This window comes from Melitaea cinxia, chromosome 20 (genome assembly GCF_905220565.1).
Source record: "Melitaea cinxia chromosome 20, ilMelCinx1.1, whole genome shotgun sequence".
Lineage (NCBI taxonomy): Eukaryota > Metazoa > Arthropoda > Insecta > Lepidoptera > Nymphalidae > Melitaea > Melitaea cinxia.
Window position 1 is genome coordinate 12,243,105 of NC_059413.1, and position 19,531 is coordinate 12,262,635.

The 19,531-nt window shown below is 33.8% G+C and overlaps 4 protein-coding genes across 5 annotated transcripts; 2 read left to right on the forward strand and 2 right to left on the reverse strand.

Moving 5' to 3' along the window:
• Positions 1-7,309: 7,309 nt before the first annotated feature.
• Positions 7,310-9,841, reverse strand: LOC123663514 (ceramide synthase 3-like). Its single transcript, XM_045598187.1, has 2 exons — positions 9,491-9,841; positions 7,310-7,613 (listed from the first exon to the last, which is right to left on the reverse strand). The coding sequence occupies exons 1-2, from the start codon at positions 9,667-9,669 to the stop codon at positions 7,484-7,486; spliced, it is 309 nt and encodes a 102-aa protein (XP_045454143.1). The 5' UTR covers positions 9,670-9,841; the 3' UTR covers positions 7,310-7,483.
• A 1,042-nt stretch (positions 9,842-10,883) lies between these two features.
• On the forward strand, positions 10,884-17,168 carry LOC123663215 (DNA-directed RNA polymerase III subunit RPC10). Of its 2 annotated transcripts, XM_045597912.1 has the most exons (4): positions 10,884-10,942; positions 16,369-16,410; positions 16,525-16,647; positions 16,918-17,168. In XM_045597912.1, the coding sequence occupies exons 2-4, from the start codon at positions 16,399-16,401 to the stop codon at positions 17,101-17,103; spliced, it is 321 nt and encodes a 106-aa protein (XP_045453868.1). In that variant the 5' UTR covers positions 10,884-10,942; positions 16,369-16,398; the 3' UTR covers positions 17,104-17,168. The 2 variants fall into 2 exon arrangements, with proteins under 2 accessions (XP_045453868.1, XP_045453867.1); XM_045597911.1 differs by lacking the exon at positions 10,884-10,942 and having other exon boundaries at positions 16,377-16,647.
• On the forward strand, positions 17,101-17,899 carry LOC123663213 (yrdC domain-containing protein, mitochondrial). The gene has a single exon (XM_045597908.1). It carries the CDS (start codon positions 17,134-17,136, stop codon positions 17,872-17,874), a length of 741 nt encoding a protein of 246 aa, XP_045453864.1. The 5' UTR covers positions 17,101-17,133; the 3' UTR covers positions 17,875-17,899.
• Positions 17,900-18,076: 177 nt separating this feature from the next.
• On the reverse strand, positions 18,077-18,960 carry LOC123663214 (mitochondrial inner membrane protease subunit 2). Its single transcript, XM_045597909.1, has one exon. It carries the CDS (start codon positions 18,795-18,797, stop codon positions 18,303-18,305), a length of 495 nt encoding a protein of 164 aa, XP_045453865.1. The 5' UTR covers positions 18,798-18,960; the 3' UTR covers positions 18,077-18,302.
• Between the last annotated feature and the right edge of the window lie 571 nt (positions 18,961-19,531).

Below are 19,531 nucleotides of genomic sequence, written 5' to 3' on the forward strand. Positions count from 1 at the left end.
AAGGTGCTTAAAACTAGACAACAATTAAAAAAAACTTGCGAGAAGTCGTTAAGCAAAAGAAAACCCACAATAAAAATGGCCACAAATGTATAATCACAGCCATTTAAGCTTATCATACTTATCTATCGCTATCTGAAACACAAATTTCACAATAAATCTATAGATTTTACCAAATTCGAGAAAATTATCGCCATAACGAAATTGATACAAGGCCGTTGGGTAAAGAGAAAAGTAATTATAACGAGCTATTGGTTGGAAAACGTACTACGCAAAGCCGTCAATTACAATAGCCACAGAGCCACCATTTATTTACGTTGAAGTTCCAAAAATTTGGCAATATTATGTGACTAATTTATAACAAAAACCTTTTTTTAAAGGAGTAACTGCTGAGTTTCTTGTCGATTCTTCAATGCAGAATTTTAATATCGAATCGGTGGTACTTCTATTACGACGGTGGTGGAAAATGTATTTTTTAACATGATTATAAATACATATTTTCAATTATCCAGACCGTTTAGTTAAGGTGCCTATTTGCGTTCTAAAAAACGACATTTTTATCAATTTGAATTAGCGCGAATTAAATATAACATAACATAACAATACACTTTATTATATACCAAAACAGAAATAATACATAATATATCAAATTGATTATAACAAAGTATCATAATCGCATACACAAAAGGCGTTCTTATAGCTGAAAAGCGATCTCTTTCAGGCTAAGGGGCAGATGTTTTTTTTTTATTTTTATATTTGATTATTTGATTAATTAGACTTAAAATTATTATTATTACTATTTTTAATTGATTTTATTGAATTGTTTAAATTAATTGTTAAATTTAATGTTACAGATTGTAATTGATTTTAATTTTATTAATATAAATGTACTAATTTGTGTTATTATTATTGAATGTTTGGTTTATGAATTTTATGATTTTTTTGTGTGATTATTTAATTAGTTACACTTAAAATTATTATTTTTTATAGATTTTATTGAATCGTTTTAATTATTTGTTAAATTTAATTTTTTTTGTATACAAAAATCTGTAGATAGAAGTAGAATTTGTGATCAACTTAACTAAGGCATTGAGTTCACTGTTATGTTAGTTTTAAGTTTTTTATATATAAATAAATAAATAAATAATAAAAATGAGGAGATGGTAGTGTGTCGGTGTAGGTGTAGAGATTGTGATATACCATTTAAAGTGAGACATAAACGCGTAAATATACTTACGTAAACATATATATATATATATATATATATATATATATATATATATATATATATAGCTGATTTGGCAAACTTTGTTTTGCCATGTATGTTATTAATCCCCTTAATCCTCCCTCCCTTATAACTTAGGGGTATGAAAAATAGATGTTGGCCGATTCTCAGGACTACCCGATATGCACACAAAATTTCATAAAAATCGGTCCAGTCGTTTCGGAGGAGTATCGTAACTAACATTGTGACAAGAGAATTTTATACATAAGATATATATTCATATACATATAAACATACATACATACAATAATAATATCTTTAATGAATCATCATTGTATTTGAATATATTTATTACAAAACTAACTAACTAACTTTAATAGGATAAATGAATAAATATAAATAAATATATATCTGTAACATACACACACGGTCATCAGTCTGTTCCTAAAGTAAGCAACTTAATGCTTGTGTTATAGGTAACAGCCGACTGATATAGCTACATTATTTTTTCATAAATAAATATATATAGGTACATATATTATACTCAGACGCGGGGTGGGAATCGAAACAAACTGCGCCAACGGGCTTTTTACCTAATAACGTTACGATAGACACATTATGGCGGACGCGTCGGCGTTATTACTAAGAATCGAGAACAATAAAATTCAAATAGTTTTAAATAAACCACATTGTGATAGCTAGGGCAGGTATATACCGAAAGGTCATAAGTCAATAGTATTGATTGTCATACGGGCGATTTATTAAAAATTATTTGTAAGTACGATCCTTAGTACCTTACATTCTAAAATAGAAGTATTGAAAAAAAACAAAACGCCAATTAGATATAGACCAATACATTAAATAAATTGATTAATCTATACTTAATATTATAAAGCTGAACAGTTTGTTTGTTTGTTTGAACGCGCTAATCTCAGGAAGTACTGATCCGATTTGAAAAATTGTTTCAGTGTTATATAGCCCATTTATCGAGGAAGGCTATAGGCTATATATCATCACGCTAAAACATACAGGAGCGGAGCCAATGAAGAATGTTTCAATATCGGGGGGTATTTTGTTTCTTTTGAGTTCTTCCGCTGCGTGCGCTGCGTAAACAGTTAAAGTTTCGCAAAAATCATGTACCTATGACAGAATTCATTCTATTCCACGCGAACGAAGTCGCGGGCAGAAGCTAGTATCTTATAATATTCATACACGGTCGTCTGTACCAAAGGTAAGAAACTTAATGCTTGTTATAGGTAACAGCCTACTCCTATAGCTAAATATATCATTTTTAATAAACATAAATGGAAATAATACATATATAAATACAAATATTACACCCAGACATGTGCGGCAATCGAACCCACAATAACCCCCCCAAAACAGGGCCACTACAAACTGTACCAAGGATACTGTTTGTAGTGGCCCTGTACCAACTAGTCAGTCATTGTAACTTTTTTTTTAAACCGTAACCAGGTACTTAAAAATTTGACTTTGACTTAAGACTGACAAGGTTAGAGCCTAAGGCGGCAATTTTGATCCACATTTTTTTTATCTTCCAGAACAAAAAAAAAACTACCGAAAAATGGTTATAATAAATATGATAGATGCGAAATAAGATATCGAATTTTAGAGGTCAGTGGGAGCGATAAAAAATAAATAGACCTTCAGCAAATTGTAAGTCCGCCACTGACAATTTATATGTAAGTACATACAATTAAATTACTAAACTGTTTATTGATACCTACTTGTAAAAGAATTTAACGTTTGTATTTATTTTCTTTGTAGGAATAAACCAATTATCACCTACTCGTAGATGCTGCTAACGTATATCGCACGAAAATTGTATATTTTCTTGTATTCCAGACAGCCTTATAAATGAAGATTCAAAAGCATTTCAGAAGCCTGCTTGGAACATAATTTTTAATTTCGATTTTCGTCTAAAAAAACGAAATAATTTGCCAGAAAAAAACTAGCATCAATTCCTTAAGTTCTTATCGTAAAACGAGGTGCGTCAAGCGTGTCGCAACAGTCCTAACTACAATATTTCGACATACAGATCAGATAATCGTTTCACGAGCTATCAACCTATGTGATTAGATAAGTCACCACAAAACTAGTACAAATATATGTATTTCATAAATTAATACTCTAAGGTGCCTCCCTTTTTAGAAAAAAAAAACCCCACAACTAATCCATATAAAAATTATATATCATTTTATAGAAAATTTCTTGTTCTACCTGCATAACTAAAAAATATATAACTGCTTTTGTTTTTGTAAATTAATTAATTATTAAAATTATATATATGACGGCTTTAATTTTGAAATATGTAACGTCAATTGACGGTCGGTAATTTTTTTACTTTTATTGCGAATTATTCGAAATTGTATCATCAGAAATATCTAAAAACTTATTATTGTCATTTTTACGCCCAAGATGAAGTAAAATAGTGAAGTCAAAATGATATCCTAAATGACTTTAATAAATTTAATAAAATATATAAGAACATATTTAAATCTCGAGTAAATATGTGATAATGGTGTGTGCCCTTATATCATATACATAAAAATATGATTTAAAAATGATTGACGAAGATATTGGGAAGGCATAGAAAAAAACAGCCATAGGCACACGTCCAAAATCGATGGAAAATGTTTATAAAATAGCCTAACATCATATAATAATAGACGAGAAAAAAAAATACTCTTTCGGTTGGGTAAGTACCATATTATTTAAAGAAAAAGAAAAATCGGTACACCCAAGTTATGCGGTATAAACAACGTAGGTCGACGAAAAAATAGTCAAGTAAATACGCGTTAAAGGAGACTACATGATACGCACCACCTTTCGATTAAAAAAAAACATCATAATCGGTCCACCCCGTCAAAGGTTCTGAGGTAGTTAATACATAAAAAAAAATACAATAAAAAAATGGTAAACATCCCAAAGTAAAAATATAATCATAGTTCTAGTGTTCATTAGTTACAATGATCTAAACATTCTAAACGAATGTAAGGCGTAGTTTTAGCGATATTTTCTCAATTTTCCGCTTCACTCGCTAGCGCAGTTAGGTCCGATCTCTTAAACGTTCTTTAAGCATATAAGTAATTCTTATACGATTGTAGGATAACATAGAATGGTCGTCGTTTACATATATATAATCTATCATCTAGCAGAAAAGTGTATTTATTTTTATATAAAAAAATGATATAACTGTGTTTTAATTTATACATCCATTTTTTTTGCCATTTGACTCTTGTGTACGCTTACTACGGCGTTTATTCTTTTGTCACTTGCAAACGTTGTTTTGCCATATATATTATTAACCCCCTTAATTCCCCCTCTCCTTCTCAAATCTACCCGATATGCACACAAAATATCATAAATTCATAAAAATCGGCCCAGCCGTTTCGGAAGAGTATGGTAACTAACATTATGACACAATTATGTATATAAGATTAAAAAAAAATACTGACAGCATGATTACCTGTACAAAGACGTACAGACGAACATAGTATATGAAGTATAGATTCTTCATCTTTTTAATAGTAGATAATCGATATATGGCTACGATATAACTTGGAAAATTTGTTTGAACTCTTTTTATCTCAGGATCTTACGTTTGATTTAGAAAGTTCTTTTTGCGTTAGGAAGTCTTTTTTTTAAATTATGGGCAAAAATGTCGTACTACAACGATTTAATCTCAGCTATTAATAATATAAGTCTTACTGTGACATTTATGGCGTCAGAATTTTTCCGCCAATGAAACTATAAATTTCAAAATAGAATGAGTAATAGATAAATAGTGTTAGTGGACGAGATATGACTCAAAGAAATGCATGCATCAAAATTATAATATATATAAAAAAAAATTAAAGGTCCATAAGCCCTCGATATATAAGTTCTCATAAAATTAGAAAATCTTGGAAATGTAACGATTAAATCAATTTCACGCGTTTGCTAGTTAGCAAGAGAGTCAGTCCATCTAAATTATACGTAAAAATCTATAAAGAAGTGAATGATTTTCTTAAAAAGTAGAATATTGTAACCTTTCATATTAATACAAATGAAGTCAATATTTAAATAAATTCGTACGGAAACATAAAACTGCAAGCATTTTTCATCAGAATAAGCTACGGCAAAGCTTGGCTAGGCTTAGGCGAAAAAAAAATAGTTGATATCCATAAGAACAACACTTCAGCCTATCGCAGTCCACTGCTGGACATAGGCCTCCCCAAATTCGCGCCAGACATCCCGGTCTTCCGCAATCCTCATACAGCCTACACCGGCAATCTTACGCAGATCGTCGGTCCAACGGGCTGGAGGACGTCCCACACTGCGTTTGCCAAGACGCGGTCTCCACTCTAGGACCCGTCTACTCCAACGGCCATCGGTCCTGCGACATAGATGACCAGCCCACTGCCACTTCAACTTGCTAATTCTGTGGGCTATGTCGCTTACTTTCGTTCTCTCGCGGATAGTCTCATTTCTAATCCTATCTTTGAGAGAGACCCCAAGCATAGCCCGTTCTATTGCACGTTGAGCGACTTTAAACTTGTGGACCAGTCCTTTCGTCAGTGTCCACGTCTCGGCTCCGTATGTTAACACAGGCAGGACGCATTGCTCGAAAACTTTTGTCTTCAAGCATTGCGGAATCTTCGAAGTGAAGACTCGACGGAGCCTGCCAAACGCCGCCCAGCCCAACCGAATCCTCCTATCGGCCTCCTTCTCGAAGTTGTTGCGGCCTAGTTGGATAGTATGGCCTAGGTAAATATAATCCTGAACAACTTCAAAAAGGGTACCATCGACCGATACCGGTATCGGTATGACTTGGTTGTTATACATAACTTTCGTCTTATCCAAGTTCATACAGAGATCGACACGTCGGGAGGACTTGTTTAGGCCGCATGGCATTTGGCCTAACTCATCCAGCGTCTCCGCAAACATGACAATATCGTCGGCGAAACGAAGGTGAGAGATGAATTCACCGTTGACGTTGATGCCTCGCCCCCCCCCCCCCAATCCAAGGTCTTAAAAACATCCTCTAGCGCAGTGGTAAACAGTTTCGGTGATATTACATCCCCCTGTCTTACCCCACGCCAGAGGGAAATAGGTCTTGTTCTTTGGTCATTGACATGAACCGTCATCGTCGCCGCGTCGTACATAGATTTCAGTACCTCGATATATCGCCAGTCGATATGACATCTCTGCAGAGAGTCCAGGACAGCCCAGGTCTCGACAGAGTCGAAGGCTTTCTCATAGTCCACAAATGCCATACACAGCGGTTGATTATATTCTTCCATCTTTTGGATAATCTGCCGAACAGTATGGATGTGGTCCACGGTGCTGTAGCCATTTCGAAACCCAGCCTGCTCTGGTGGTTGGAATTCGTCGAGTCTTCTGGCGAGACGATTCGTAACAACCCTCGAAAACAGCTTATAGACGTGGCTCAGAAGTGAGATCGGTCTGTAATTCTTCAACAGAGACTTATCCCCTTATAGTTGATATCCATACCAATAATATAAAAGCGAAAATAATCACTGAATGGATTTTGATGATATTTGGTATAAAGATATAGTAGACGTTGGAAACGGACATAGAGTAAGTATTATAGAGAAAAGACTCTTGATGAGAATAACTACTAATGAAATGCAGACAGTGTCACGAATACCAGCTAGTGTCTATACGTAAACATGGTGTTTAGAGCTTAACAAACACTAGAACTATCTGCACTAATTGTCTATTTGTGGTACTACATTAAGAACAGTGCAACATTTACCTCATCCTTGCTCAAAAATAACTGAAAAAAAAGGAAGCACAGTTAGATGGTTAACTAGCAGAAGGGTTTCCACACATCACAGAGCATAGCATATATTTTTAGACTAACACTAACAGACGACAAGAAACAACCAGTATTTTGAAGTGTGACAATCTTTACATATATTCATTATACCTACCATATAACAAAACTATTTTTCGTGGACTCTTATATACTTCAAGTCACACACACAACAAAACATGCACATACAACACCCACTACTGTCACTAGCACACATTTGATAACATAAGCAGTGAATAATATATTATTCATTTATGTAAGATATTTTTTCTTTTTTCTTTTTTGCATAAAACCTTATTGATTATAGTTCTCATTTTCAGTTATATTTCGAATAACACATTAATAACAATTAGTAATATATACATTCCTGTTCTAGCTTCTTCAAATGATTTATTTTTTTTTTAATATGGAAATTAAATTTAACTTACTTGTTTGTGTTTTATTTTCGGGCATTCAATATAAGCAGCTTCTAATTTTGGATTATTCGGTGCTTTCTTTGGTCTTGTGTTCTTAATACCTAATGATTTTCCGAATGGTGCAAACCAATATCTGGAACAAGGAAAATATTTCAATCATATATATATACACATCTCAGTATTTAATTGTGTTATACTCTGTAGCATATTTACCTACATTACTAAATTTTGATCCTAATTAATTTATTTTAGTGTAAGCTTTTTTAAAAAAAACTTTTTGTGTATCTGAGAATACCATTTTAATTTTATGAAATTAATATCCATAGATAATTGGTAATTTAAAACTTAAGTTAAAATAAATTTTAAGTTCCTATGTTTATATTTAGCTGGCATTTTAATTTCATTTTAAATTTAATTAACATATAATATAAGTCAACTTTTTGCAATGAAAAAATAGCGTTTTGGATTGCTTTGATACCATTAACCTTTTCAATAAACATTTTTTTTAAACCATAGTATTAAAATATAAAAAAGAACATTTCAGTGGCATACAATATAGGTACATAATTCCTCTACAAGCTTTAGAATAAAAAACGGTATATTATTTAAAAAAAATCTCATATATGAATCTAAAGCTAATAGTTGACATGTAGTAATACCCTAATAGCTGACACTGTCTTGTTTTAGTAAGGCTAATGTAAAACAAGCAAAACTCAAACATCATCTTAATATGGCTTTAAAATAAGCGAATAAATTCAATTTGATATAACCCTAATAGACGTCACACATTATCTTTTAGGTTTTAATTAATTTCTAAATAACAAGGAAATGATTTTGTACATCAATAATTTCTATGTATTTATAACATTGAAACTAACAGTAACAATAATAATTAACACTATTTTTAAATTTGTTTATGAAAGTATATGCAAGTTTTTGAGTACATGTCATAGATGGAATGGTGCAGAGTCACATCCCTGGTTGTTGCACTAGCGGTCGCGGGTTCAATACCTGCACATAACAAAATTTGTATTGGCCATACAGATGTTTGTCGTGGTCTGGGCGTTTGTGCTTGTGTGTTGTGTGTGTTTCCAGACCCAGGAAATAAACTTACTGGGGGCCGTTGAGTGTGAAGCGTTTATTTATTTTAATTAAATGATTATTTTTCTTGATAAAAAAGATTTTTTTTCGAAAATGTCATCCTTTAGTTCAATTTTGAGCATTGGTTCTTTTACCTTAATAGAGTTTTCTATTTTCTTTTTAAATAAAATTTATCTTAAAATATAATTTTTTAAATTAAATAGAGTATGAAAAACTGTCTTCTAAAGTATCAATCATTAAATTCAATTAAAATAAAGTAGAAAAAAATATCTTAAACTTTTAATACATTTGCTATATACAAAATTATTTTGAATGATATTAATAATATAATAGTATATTCTTAATTTTAATATAATCAAGTCTACTTGTTAATTATCTGTTATTCTATATATATTTCCTAGTTGTAAATTAAAAGTTTAGTTAGATAGGCTGGGGTTATTTTTTTTTTTTTGGAACAAAATTATGTCAATAAACGGTCTAATTTGGAAATTAGATAGGTTAAGTCTATTTTTTTTTTGTAACTAAATTATGCTGATAAATGGTCAAATTTTAAACTTAGATAATTCGAAGGGGCTAGGCTTTAGATTAAGAACCGCATTTTGAAGTTAGGTTAGATTATTTTTTTTGTGACAAAATTATGTCGATAAACAGTCTAATTCAGTAGTCAGATAGGTTAGGGGTATTTATTTATTTTTTTGTAACCAAATTGTGTCGATAAACGGTCAAAATTTGAGCTAATTCGACGGTTCTTAATCTAAAGCCTTACCTTTCGCCAGTTCTTATTTTTAGTGATAAAAAATGAGTCACAGACCGTATCTTACTGATAAAAAAATGAGTCACAGACCGTAGCTATATAGGTGAAATAACCGACCTACATGCTTAAGAGCTATGGCTTTACAATTTACTTACTTTTCTAACATATGCCGCAGGAGTATTAGCACGAAAGCCAAGGGTATCGGGTATAGAAGATGCCTGTAATCAGTATATACCACTGCCTTGTCTGGCCCTGGAGTTATATCTTCCCAAGTTGTATTCGGCGGCAGCCAGACATCCTCGTCCCAAAATTTATTTAACAACGCACGCAACATTTTCAACACTAAACTAAATATAATATTTCACTATATTTAAGTCATTAACTCACTGTCAGATATTGATAAACAAAATAAAAAAATCACGCAATAAATAAACCCAATCGTGATCGAAGTCTAACATGGAACGTCAAACACTAGTCACTGAACGACAACGACCGTCATCCATACAACGACTGGCTCTGAGTTCTGAGTTTCTGACAGATTTTGTTTCTTATTTTCTCTCGATGTGCGTTATCTTTAGGGCTAGTTTATATCAACGTTTGTTTATTTATTATGTGTGCTATTTTACAATAATGTTCGAAGAACACATAATATTTAACAGCTTTAATTGAATTAATACATTCCTTTTTTAACTCCTACTTTAATGATGTTTCAGATAAATTGGAATATCATGTTTATGTTTTTATTTTTTTATCTTTTGCATTTACCTTTTACATTTTATTTAATTCCTTTAAAAAATATATTTAAATGTCTCTAGAATAATTTATAACAAACTATTTCAAAACTTTATTCTAAAGATACATAACATCTTATGAATTGAAATATATGTATTTATAATATCAACGCAATACTTTATGTGAGTTTAATTAAACATCATACAGTATATTAAACAGTTAACCTTAAAGTTAAAGGTGCGTTTCACTAAACGACCGCAATGGTTGGCGTTAGCCCTCTCTATCGCTATTTTTTATTTATAAAATTACAAAGTAACAGCTGATTGTTGTTTTATAAGGATCGATTACTATTTATTATCGATGTAACTGTTCCAATTACGCTGACACTAACATCACCCGTTAAAAAAAGCTATATTACGTTTACCTTTTTATTTCAATTTTTTCTAGACAGCGCATAGTTCAATTCTCATCACGTAACCAAATTGTCCAAAAACCAATTTCGTCAAAAACGCAACGATAAATTCTCGGGAATCCATGATGAATTAAGTTTTACTCTAATCCAAAATATTTACTCACAACCCCCACAGATGCATGTTTTTATCATGCTTTTAAAAATCGTCTGCAACGCCCGCGGCGTTTTTACCCTAGTGGAACGGCAATTTCAGTGGTCGTGGTCGCTCGATGGCGTTGCGGATCTTAAACGAAACGTAGCCAAACACACCAGGTTTAATCATGTATACTAAGCCTATAATAATTGAACGCAAATTATAACCTAGCAACATCGTTTTGACTTTTTTGAAGTATATGACTTTTATGAGCTTTTTGACAGTTGTTTGACAATACTACTCTTTGATACTATGCGCATGTGGCCGTCTGAATTTTGCGAAGAAGGCTCTGTGCTGGTAAGTGTCAGTTACAAGCGTTTTCGAGTGTTTAGTGATTTTGTTTTTTGTTTTTTGGCAATTCCCACTTGAATTGAATTATTTATATATTTGTTTGTGTTGTTTACTGTTAAGTGTACGTTGTAAGTAGTTTCTTTTTGTTTTTTGTATTTAAAAATGGATACCGACCCGCCGGACCCCGGTGGGAGTAACAAAACCAACAGAAAAAGACCTTTAAACGATCCTTCTGACTCTGACCAGACTAAAAGGTTAGTTGTTAACCCATCTTCGTCGATTCCTTCAATTCAATTAACATACACCAGCCCCGAATTTCAAAACGACAAGAGGTTATACTCTTCGGATGACGCTGCTCCATTTGTTGTTCATGTCACCAAACCTGAGTCTGAATCCAATAGCGGTACGGTTCTTCGCCCTATTCAATTTGGACATTTCTTATTCAAAAACAACATCAAAAACATTGTAATGGATGGTATCAAGAGAATCGGTAGGAACCGAATTTCTATTGAATTTAGATCAGCCGAACATGCTAATCAATTCCTAGACCATCCCGCCCTTGGAGCTGCTGGATTTACCGCAATAATTCCATCTTATAGTGTATCTCGCATGGGAATTGTTCGAGATGTCCCAGTAGATTGGTCTATGGAGGAATTTGTAGCTAATTTAGAGGTTCCCCTTGGATACGGTAAGGTTATGAAAGCTAGGAGATTGAGCCGGAAAGCTGTTAATGATGGTTCCCCTACCTGGATCCCCACCCAGTCAGTTGTCCTTACTTTTAATTCTCAAAAGCTCCCACCTCGTGTTTATTGTTTCTTCTCCTCTCTACCAGTTGAGACTTATCTATTACCAACCATACAATGTAACAAGTGCTGTAGATTTGGACATATTAAAGCACAATGTAGGTCCAAACCCAGATGCTATAAATGCTCCCAGATGCATGAAGGGGAAACATGTAATGTATCATCTCCTACATGTCTTTACTGCTCTGGTCCACACTCAGCAAATGATACTTCTTGCCCAGAATACTCTAGGCAGAAGTCCATTAAATTGATCATGTCTCAAGAAAGCATATCTTACCTCGAAGCTTCTGCCAGATTCCCTCATGTAAGACGTTCATTTGCTGACTCTACAAGAATCTCTTCCTCTTCTCCTGCTTCCTCTATAAATAGAAAAAATACTCCTCCAACGACAATCTCCTATAAAAAAACAGTATTTACTCCTCGACACCCTCCTCCCCCTATCACACCCGGCTATGACAGTCATGCTCATAGGGAGATTGTAGAGACACCTGTTTCTGAATCTCCAAATGGATGTGCAGTCCCAAATGATTCTCTCTCTCCTAACGATAACGTTATTGAACTTCTTACTTCTCTCCTGATCAACTTGCTTTCCCGGTTCAGTGATTCCGAGCTACCGAACAATATTCACAAAAACTTAACTCAGCTTGCAAACCTCATTCCCAACAATGGAGCACATCATCCTACAGTGGAACTGTCGTAGCGTTAAAAACAAAATCCATGAATTATTATATTTAATTAAAAAGCACAATCCATTAATTCTTGCCGTTCAAGAGACGTGGCTAAGACCTGGTTCTCATTTTAGAGTCCCAGGCTATACATGCCTCCGGGACGACAGGACTGATGGCAAAGCTGGAGTAGCCATACTGGTCTCCAGGAACTGTATATATTCTTCCGTTTCCATCCCCTCACACAGTGACTTAATCAATATTGTGGCTGTCCGCATTTTAAACATTACTTTCTTTTCTGTGTATATACCTGAACCCAATATTAACGTCCTGTGTGAATTCTCATCTGTCCTCTCGTCTATTTCTCCCCCTACTGTTGTATTAGGTGATTTTAACATTCATCACACATCTTGGGGTTCCCATTATTGTGATTATTTGTCCCCATATTTTTTAGATATCTTAGATGATTATAACCTTGTAATGTTAAATGACGGGTCCCCTACTCGCAGAGTCTCCCCTCTACAAAACCCAAATAGTGCTGTAGATTTATCATTCTGCTCTGCATCCCTTTCTTCCCTATCCTCGTGGACCATTCTCCCTCATTCTTTTGGCAGCGATCATTTCCCAATTGTTATATCACTATCATTCTCTTCTAGACCTACTGTTATCCCTATTCCCCCTAGATTGAAATTTAATATGGCCAAAGCAGATTGGTCACAGTTTGCAGCAGTTACAGATAATGAAGTCAGTCATATCCCTCCTGTCCAATCAAATAACGTCCACCTAGTATATAATTATTTTAAAAATGCACTCTTGCAAAGTGCTGAAAAGGTAATTCCTTTAAAAGGCTCTGGCACTTTTAAAAGGACATCCCCTCCTTGGTGGGATGCTGATTGTTCAAATGCATGTAAGCGTCGCAAAGATGCAGAGCGACAATACTCTCTTTCCATGAGTCTAGATAATTATTTAAATTATAAAAGAGTGGCAGCTGAAGTGAATAGACTACTCTCTGAAAAGAAAAAGAGTGGCTGGTACCACTTTTGCGAAACTTTATCCCCTGCCTCTCACCCTTCTATTGTTTGGAAAAACATTAGGAGATATAGAGGAACACTTTCTGCTAGTGATAACCATCAGTCCAATGACACATCTACTTGGATCAATGCCTTCTCGCAAAAGTTGGCGCCTCTATCGGTCCCTTCATTGGAAGAGTGTACAACATACATAACCTCAAATCATATCCCATCAAATCAATTCGATGCCCCCTATTCTATGGAGGAATTTCAACTGGTTTTGCAGTCCTTAACAGACTCCTCTCCTGGTGAGGATGGTATTCCTTATTCTTTTATTGTCAAGAGTGGTCCAGCTACTCAGAAGCTTTGCCTAGATATCTTAAATTATATATATCAATCGGAAGTTCCTCCAAATGAATGGCGAAGACAAATAGTTTTGCCTATCTTGAAACCGGGAAAACTTAGTACAGACCCATATGGCTATAGACCAATAGCATTATCGTCCACTATCGCTAAGATCCTTGAACACCTTATTAAAAACCGATTGGAATGGATCATGGAAAGTGGAGGAGTCCTTTCCAAAACTCAATTCGGTTTTCGAAAAGGCTTTAGTACTATGGACAGCCTTGGGATCTTCATGACAGACTTACGCATTGCATTCTCTAAAAAAGAAACAGTTGTGGGAGTATTTCTTGATGTGGTATCTGCATATGATAACGTTCTTCTTCCGGTGCTCAGGCAGAAAATGCTAAATCTGAGTATCCCTGTGAGGATGACAAATTTTATCTACAACTATTTTTCTTCCCGCTCTATTATTATATCTACAAGACATTCTTCTTTCCCTCCAAGAATGGTGTGGAAAGGACTCCCTCAAGGCTCTGTTTTGAGTCCTCTCCTTTATAGTATATATACTCACGACTTAGACCTCTCAGTTAATTGTTTTTGCAATGTCCTTCAATATGCAGATGACCTATCACTATATATTTCTTCCAAAGACATAAATGAATGCACTACTCGACTTAACTCTGCCATTGCCTATTTGAATGATTGGTTAGGTAATCATGGGCTGTCTATATCTATTGACAAAAGTACTGTAGTGGTTTTCTCTCGTTCCAGACTTGTTCCTGACATTAATATAACTAGTAACCAACAAGTTTTCCCGGTTAAAGATAGTGTAAGATTCTTGGGTGTTTATCTGGACTCAAAGATGACCGGTATACATCACATTAATCACATAAACCAGAAATGTGAAAAGAACATTAATATGTTACGGTCCCTCTCAGGAGTATGGTGGGGCTCCCATCCTTATTCCCAGAAGTTACTTTATAATTCCCTTGTCCGTAGTCATTTAGACTATGGATCTTTTCTCTTAGAACCCTGTAATAAATTATCTTTAAAGTCATTAGACAAGATCCAGTCCAAATCACTAAGAATCATTATAGGCGCCATGCGATCCTCCCCGGTTAATGCTCTCCAAGTCGAATGTGTTGACCCTCCTCTTCATCTTCGAAGACAATACCTATCTGATAGATTCCTTTTTAAAGTCTTTCAATTCCACTATCACCCACTTATTAGTAAACTCCATACTCTTTCCCAACTCTTCTCTTCCTCTAATTATTGGTTGCACAAAGATCCCCCATGCCTCTTAATTAGTTACCAAAAACTGACTAGTCTCCCTTGCCCTATCTATCAATGCCGACTTAATCCCCTTTTTGATACTCCTTTTGAATCTCTTATATTCCCACCTCACATTATCCTTAACTTTTCTATTGAAAAAGGCTCACCTATTGCTAACATTCAATTTAACCAAATAATAAACGAACAGTTTAAGGACTGGATACTTATTTTTACGGATGCATCAAAATTTTCTGTTCATAGCTGTGTTGGTGTGTCCGTCTGGATCCCTAAAGTAAATGTGATTTTAAACTTCAAATTACCCGCCATGTCTTCAGTTTTTACAGGGGAATCAATAGCTATTTTAGAAGCACTTTCTTTTATAGAATCACATCATTTAGATAAGTCTATTATACTGTCAGACTCCAGAAGTGTTCTTCAAGCTATTGTGTCAAACCCATTTCGGTCAAAGAACAAATTTTCTTACATCCTGAAAATAAGACAGTTACTTTTTAAATGCCACTCACAGAACATTCGGGTTGTGCTTGCATGGATTCCTGGACATAGTGGGATTTTAGGTAATGAAAGTGCAGATGCTTTTGCTAAAGAAGCCACAATATCTGGTATCCTTAGTCAATTTAGAGTACATTGCCAGGATCTCATCCCATTTGCAAAGTCTCACATGATGACTAAATGGAATAACCTTTGGTCTCAGTCAAGCAGATCCTGTGGCAGATATTATGCTGAAATTCAAGACTCCATCCCTCCAAGACCTTGGTTTTTCCAATACCGTCAAGCTTGCAAATTTGTCTGTTCAACAATATGTCGCCTTAGACTTGGACACTCATGTACTCCCGTATTTCTTGCAAAGATCAGGATCAGGGACAACTCTCTTTGTGAATGTGGGATCGACGAAGGTACCCCAGAGCATATCTTTTTCTGTTGCCCAAAGAATTATTCTTCTCTCTATGACTTACTTCCTCCATCTATTCCCCGTCCTTGTAATTTCAAATCTATTTTATCGTATGTACATACCTCTTTTATTGATATTTTATGTTCGTATATATCAACTAACAACATTAAATTGTAATGTGATGTCTATCTAATAAATTAACAATATGTGTTTGTGTTTGTTCTAGGTAATTCAACAGTGAAAGTCTGCCACTTTAATACCGTATAAATATTTAACACTTGTACTGTCATGACACCAATATTCTTAGCAGAGCATTTACCCTAAACATAAAATCATAGACTCACTCTGACATTGGCAAATCTTCACGGAAGCCATTATACAAGAAGAAGAAGAAGAAGAAGAATTTTGCGAAATTTCATTTAAATAAAAAATGTCTAAAAAGGTAGTCTACGAAATTCAAAAGAATACTCAAAACTAGAGAGAATTAGGTATTTAGTACTTCTTTTGTTAAGAGTGTAATTAATTTCGTCAGAGAATTATGTTATTCTGTTCGAAGTGTGGTAATCTTATGATGATCGAGGAAGGTCCAGAAGCTAAACTTCGTTACAGCTGTAATACTTGTCCTTCGATTTATAATATTACCAAGAAAGTGACGTCCCGCACGTTTCCAAAGCTCAAGGTAAATATTACGACTCATTGCATCGTGACAATTTTGCACTCACCATTTTTAATATTATTATGCTGTTTTAATCATAATTGTAACTTATTTTTTGATTTTTTATACCAGTATTATATAGAGCTGTAACTAACCTTTATTTGTAATCTTTCAAAATCAGACGAGGCAATCAGACAGTCAGCCTTCTATATGACAGCTATTATTTATGATCAGTATATCAATAGTGTTTTTGATTAAAACAGATTTATTAACTAATTGAAATGATCTTTTCAGGAACTCGACTACATTATTGGTGGTGCTGCCGCTTGGGATAATGTAGACTCAACTGATGCAGTCTGCCCTAAATGTGGTCACGGTAAAGCCTTCTTTATGCAACTGCAGACCCGCTCTGCAGATGAGCCCATGACTACATTCTACAGATGCTGTAATCATAAATGTGCTCACAATTGGCGTGATTAATCTGTGGATTCAGTGTTAAAGACTTTCATTATGAACGTATTAAAAAATATATATTTTAGTAGTTATAAAGTGCAGAAGAAAAACATTTTTATGAAAATGAAATTTAACAAAATGGCTTCTGTAATCAGTTGCACAGACAAAAAGTCGTACATAAAGGCTGCGGACTTTTTAGTAAACGGATATGTTATAGCTGTCCCAACTGATACAATATACGGCCTGGCTTGCAGTGCAAATTGTCCTGATGCCATCAAAAAGTTGTACAGCATTAAAGGCAGGGATGCAGCCAAACCAGTTGCTATATGTGTAACAAATATAGCCGATGTAAGAAAATGGGGTGAAGCTTCACACTTAAGTGACGATTTATTGCATAGCTTACTGCCAGGCCCTGTTACAGTGGTCTTAGAAAAAACTAAAAGTTTAGATAACCCATTCCTAAATCCCCAAACAACAAAAATCGGTATTCGTATTCCTAAATGTGAGTTTATTAACAGTATGACCAAAGTATTTGATATGCCAGTGGCTCTAACAAGTGCAAATTTTAGTAACGAACCTTCAACTTTATCTGTTAAGGAGTTTGAACATCTTTACACACATTTAGGAGCTGTATTTGACGGTGGGGTCCTCAGTCAGGGCTTGGAAGAAAATAGGACTGGTTCTACTGTTATTGATTTATCAGAAAATGGGTATTTTAATGTTATAAGGAAGGGTATTTCCTACAAACAAGTTAAAAATATCTTGCAAAATCATGGATTGAATAATCTTAGTAAATAATTGTTGATGTGATAAATTTTTGAAAGTGTAGTGTTTCATTTTTACACCCTTAATAATAATACTTAGTACACAGTAATTCTTAAAAGAGTGACAATATATTTTTAAATAACCTTAAGCTGTACAGCCTTAGAAAAATCATTTTAAATTCTTCCTGTAGAACTGTGGTAAATCTCATATTTGTAGTATTTAAAGAAAAATACACTTGATTTAAAAAAACTTTATTCCTAAATATAAATTCATGAGATGTTATGTATCTTAAGCTTTTTAATTTATTTCTTTCAACAATTAAGCACAGAAATTCAATAAATAATTAGTTATAAGCAACACAATGAAGTTAAATTAAATTGTACAATTCACAGATCTATACAATTCTTTAAAAAGCTAAAGTTAGTACTTTGATCATTGTAAAATCTATTTGGTTGCTAGGATCATATAGCTATACTAATGGGCTTTCTATTCTCCGGCAATTTAGTTTCTAAGTTCTGCCATCTCTCTGGCGGCCACACTATACACACAGCTTTAGCACTAACTAAGCCTAGCGAGACCGGACCAAAGGTATTGCTGTCGAGAGTATGGCCAGTGTGATCACCCTCCACCCAGCAATGACCTTCAGGGACCCTCACATACTTGGTCTTATATCCAAGTGTGCTCACAACATCACCTTCCAAAGCTACTACGCGCTTTATAATCTTCTGATTAGGATCCTTAGGTGAAACTAAAGATATTATATCACCTCTTTTTATTTGGTAATCACTGACGGACCATCGTGATAAAAAGACATAGTCTGTGTTTTTTGACTCCGGATTCAGCACGGGCTGCATGGAAATGCCTTCGACCCTCGCTACATATCCCACCGAGTCCAAAAACGTTACACCGATTGGTACACCAAAAAGGAGCGACTTAAGGAAACTTCGAAAAGACATCAATAAGCCGGTTTATTTTTGAGGTAGTAAAACATTACCCACATTTTTTGTTTATGTATTTAGTATAAAAAATTACGTTTGATACATTTGTGTGCAGTTTTTAGGCTATTTTTTTTTATTCGCAAAATTATAGAAACGTCATTTTTTTCGATGACAGTTGACAATTTGTAAATTGTATTCTTAAATTTGCGTGACGTTTTGAAACAACGAAAATATTATCCTGTAAAAAAAACCAATTGTAAGATAATAAATAATACTTAAACGATTAAAAGTATATATTAATCGAATATTTCACATTACTTTGTACAAATTTTTAATTATCAATTTTATATACTACATATTTAGATATTAATGAAAAATTAACATTATAAATCATAAAAACAAAATATAAAAATATATTTTATTATGCAATATTTCATTGTATCTACAGCTTTTTTTTAATTTAATAATAAAATTATAAATTAAAATACCTATAGATTATTAGTTTAATCATTAATGTGTTTTATTTATGCTGTCACACCACTCAACTTTTACGAATGAATGACCATAGATTATAGAAGTTCTATTCGGTCTTTATTACAAATACTCAAAAAAGTGTTGATGCTTTCTGTAGTAAATCACAACCACCACCAACCAAACAGAAATTTTAGACATGTTATTTGTGTGTATCAAGTTTAGTATCAATTAAAATTAAGTTAAAAAACGAACGTTTCTATAAATTGGGATCCAAAAAT

Bases quoted from the DNA above. Each gene is read 5' to 3' on its own strand.
- LOC123663514 (XM_045598187.1), bottom strand. From the start codon at position 9,669: ATGTTGCGTGCGTTGTTAAATAAATTTTGGGACGAGGATGTCTGGCTG. The intron at 7,614-9,490 runs GTAAGTAAATTG...TCCTTGTTCCAG, and splicing joins CTGCGGCATATGTTAGAAAA to ATATTGGTTTGCACCATTCG.
- LOC123663215 (XM_045597911.1), top strand. From the start codon at position 16,507: ATGTTATTCTGTTCGAAGTGTGGTAATCTTATGATGATCGAGGAAGGT. The intron at 16,648-16,917 runs GTAAATATTACG...TGATCTTTTCAG, and splicing joins GCACGTTTCCAAAGCTCAAG to GAACTCGACTACATTATTGG.
- LOC123663213 (XM_045597908.1), top strand. From the start codon at position 17,134: ATGAACGTATTAAAAAATATATATTTTAGTAGTTATAAAGTGCAGAAG.
- LOC123663214 (XM_045597909.1), bottom strand. From the start codon at position 18,797: ATGTCTTTTCGAAGTTTCCTTAAGTCGCTCCTTTTTGGTGTACCAATC.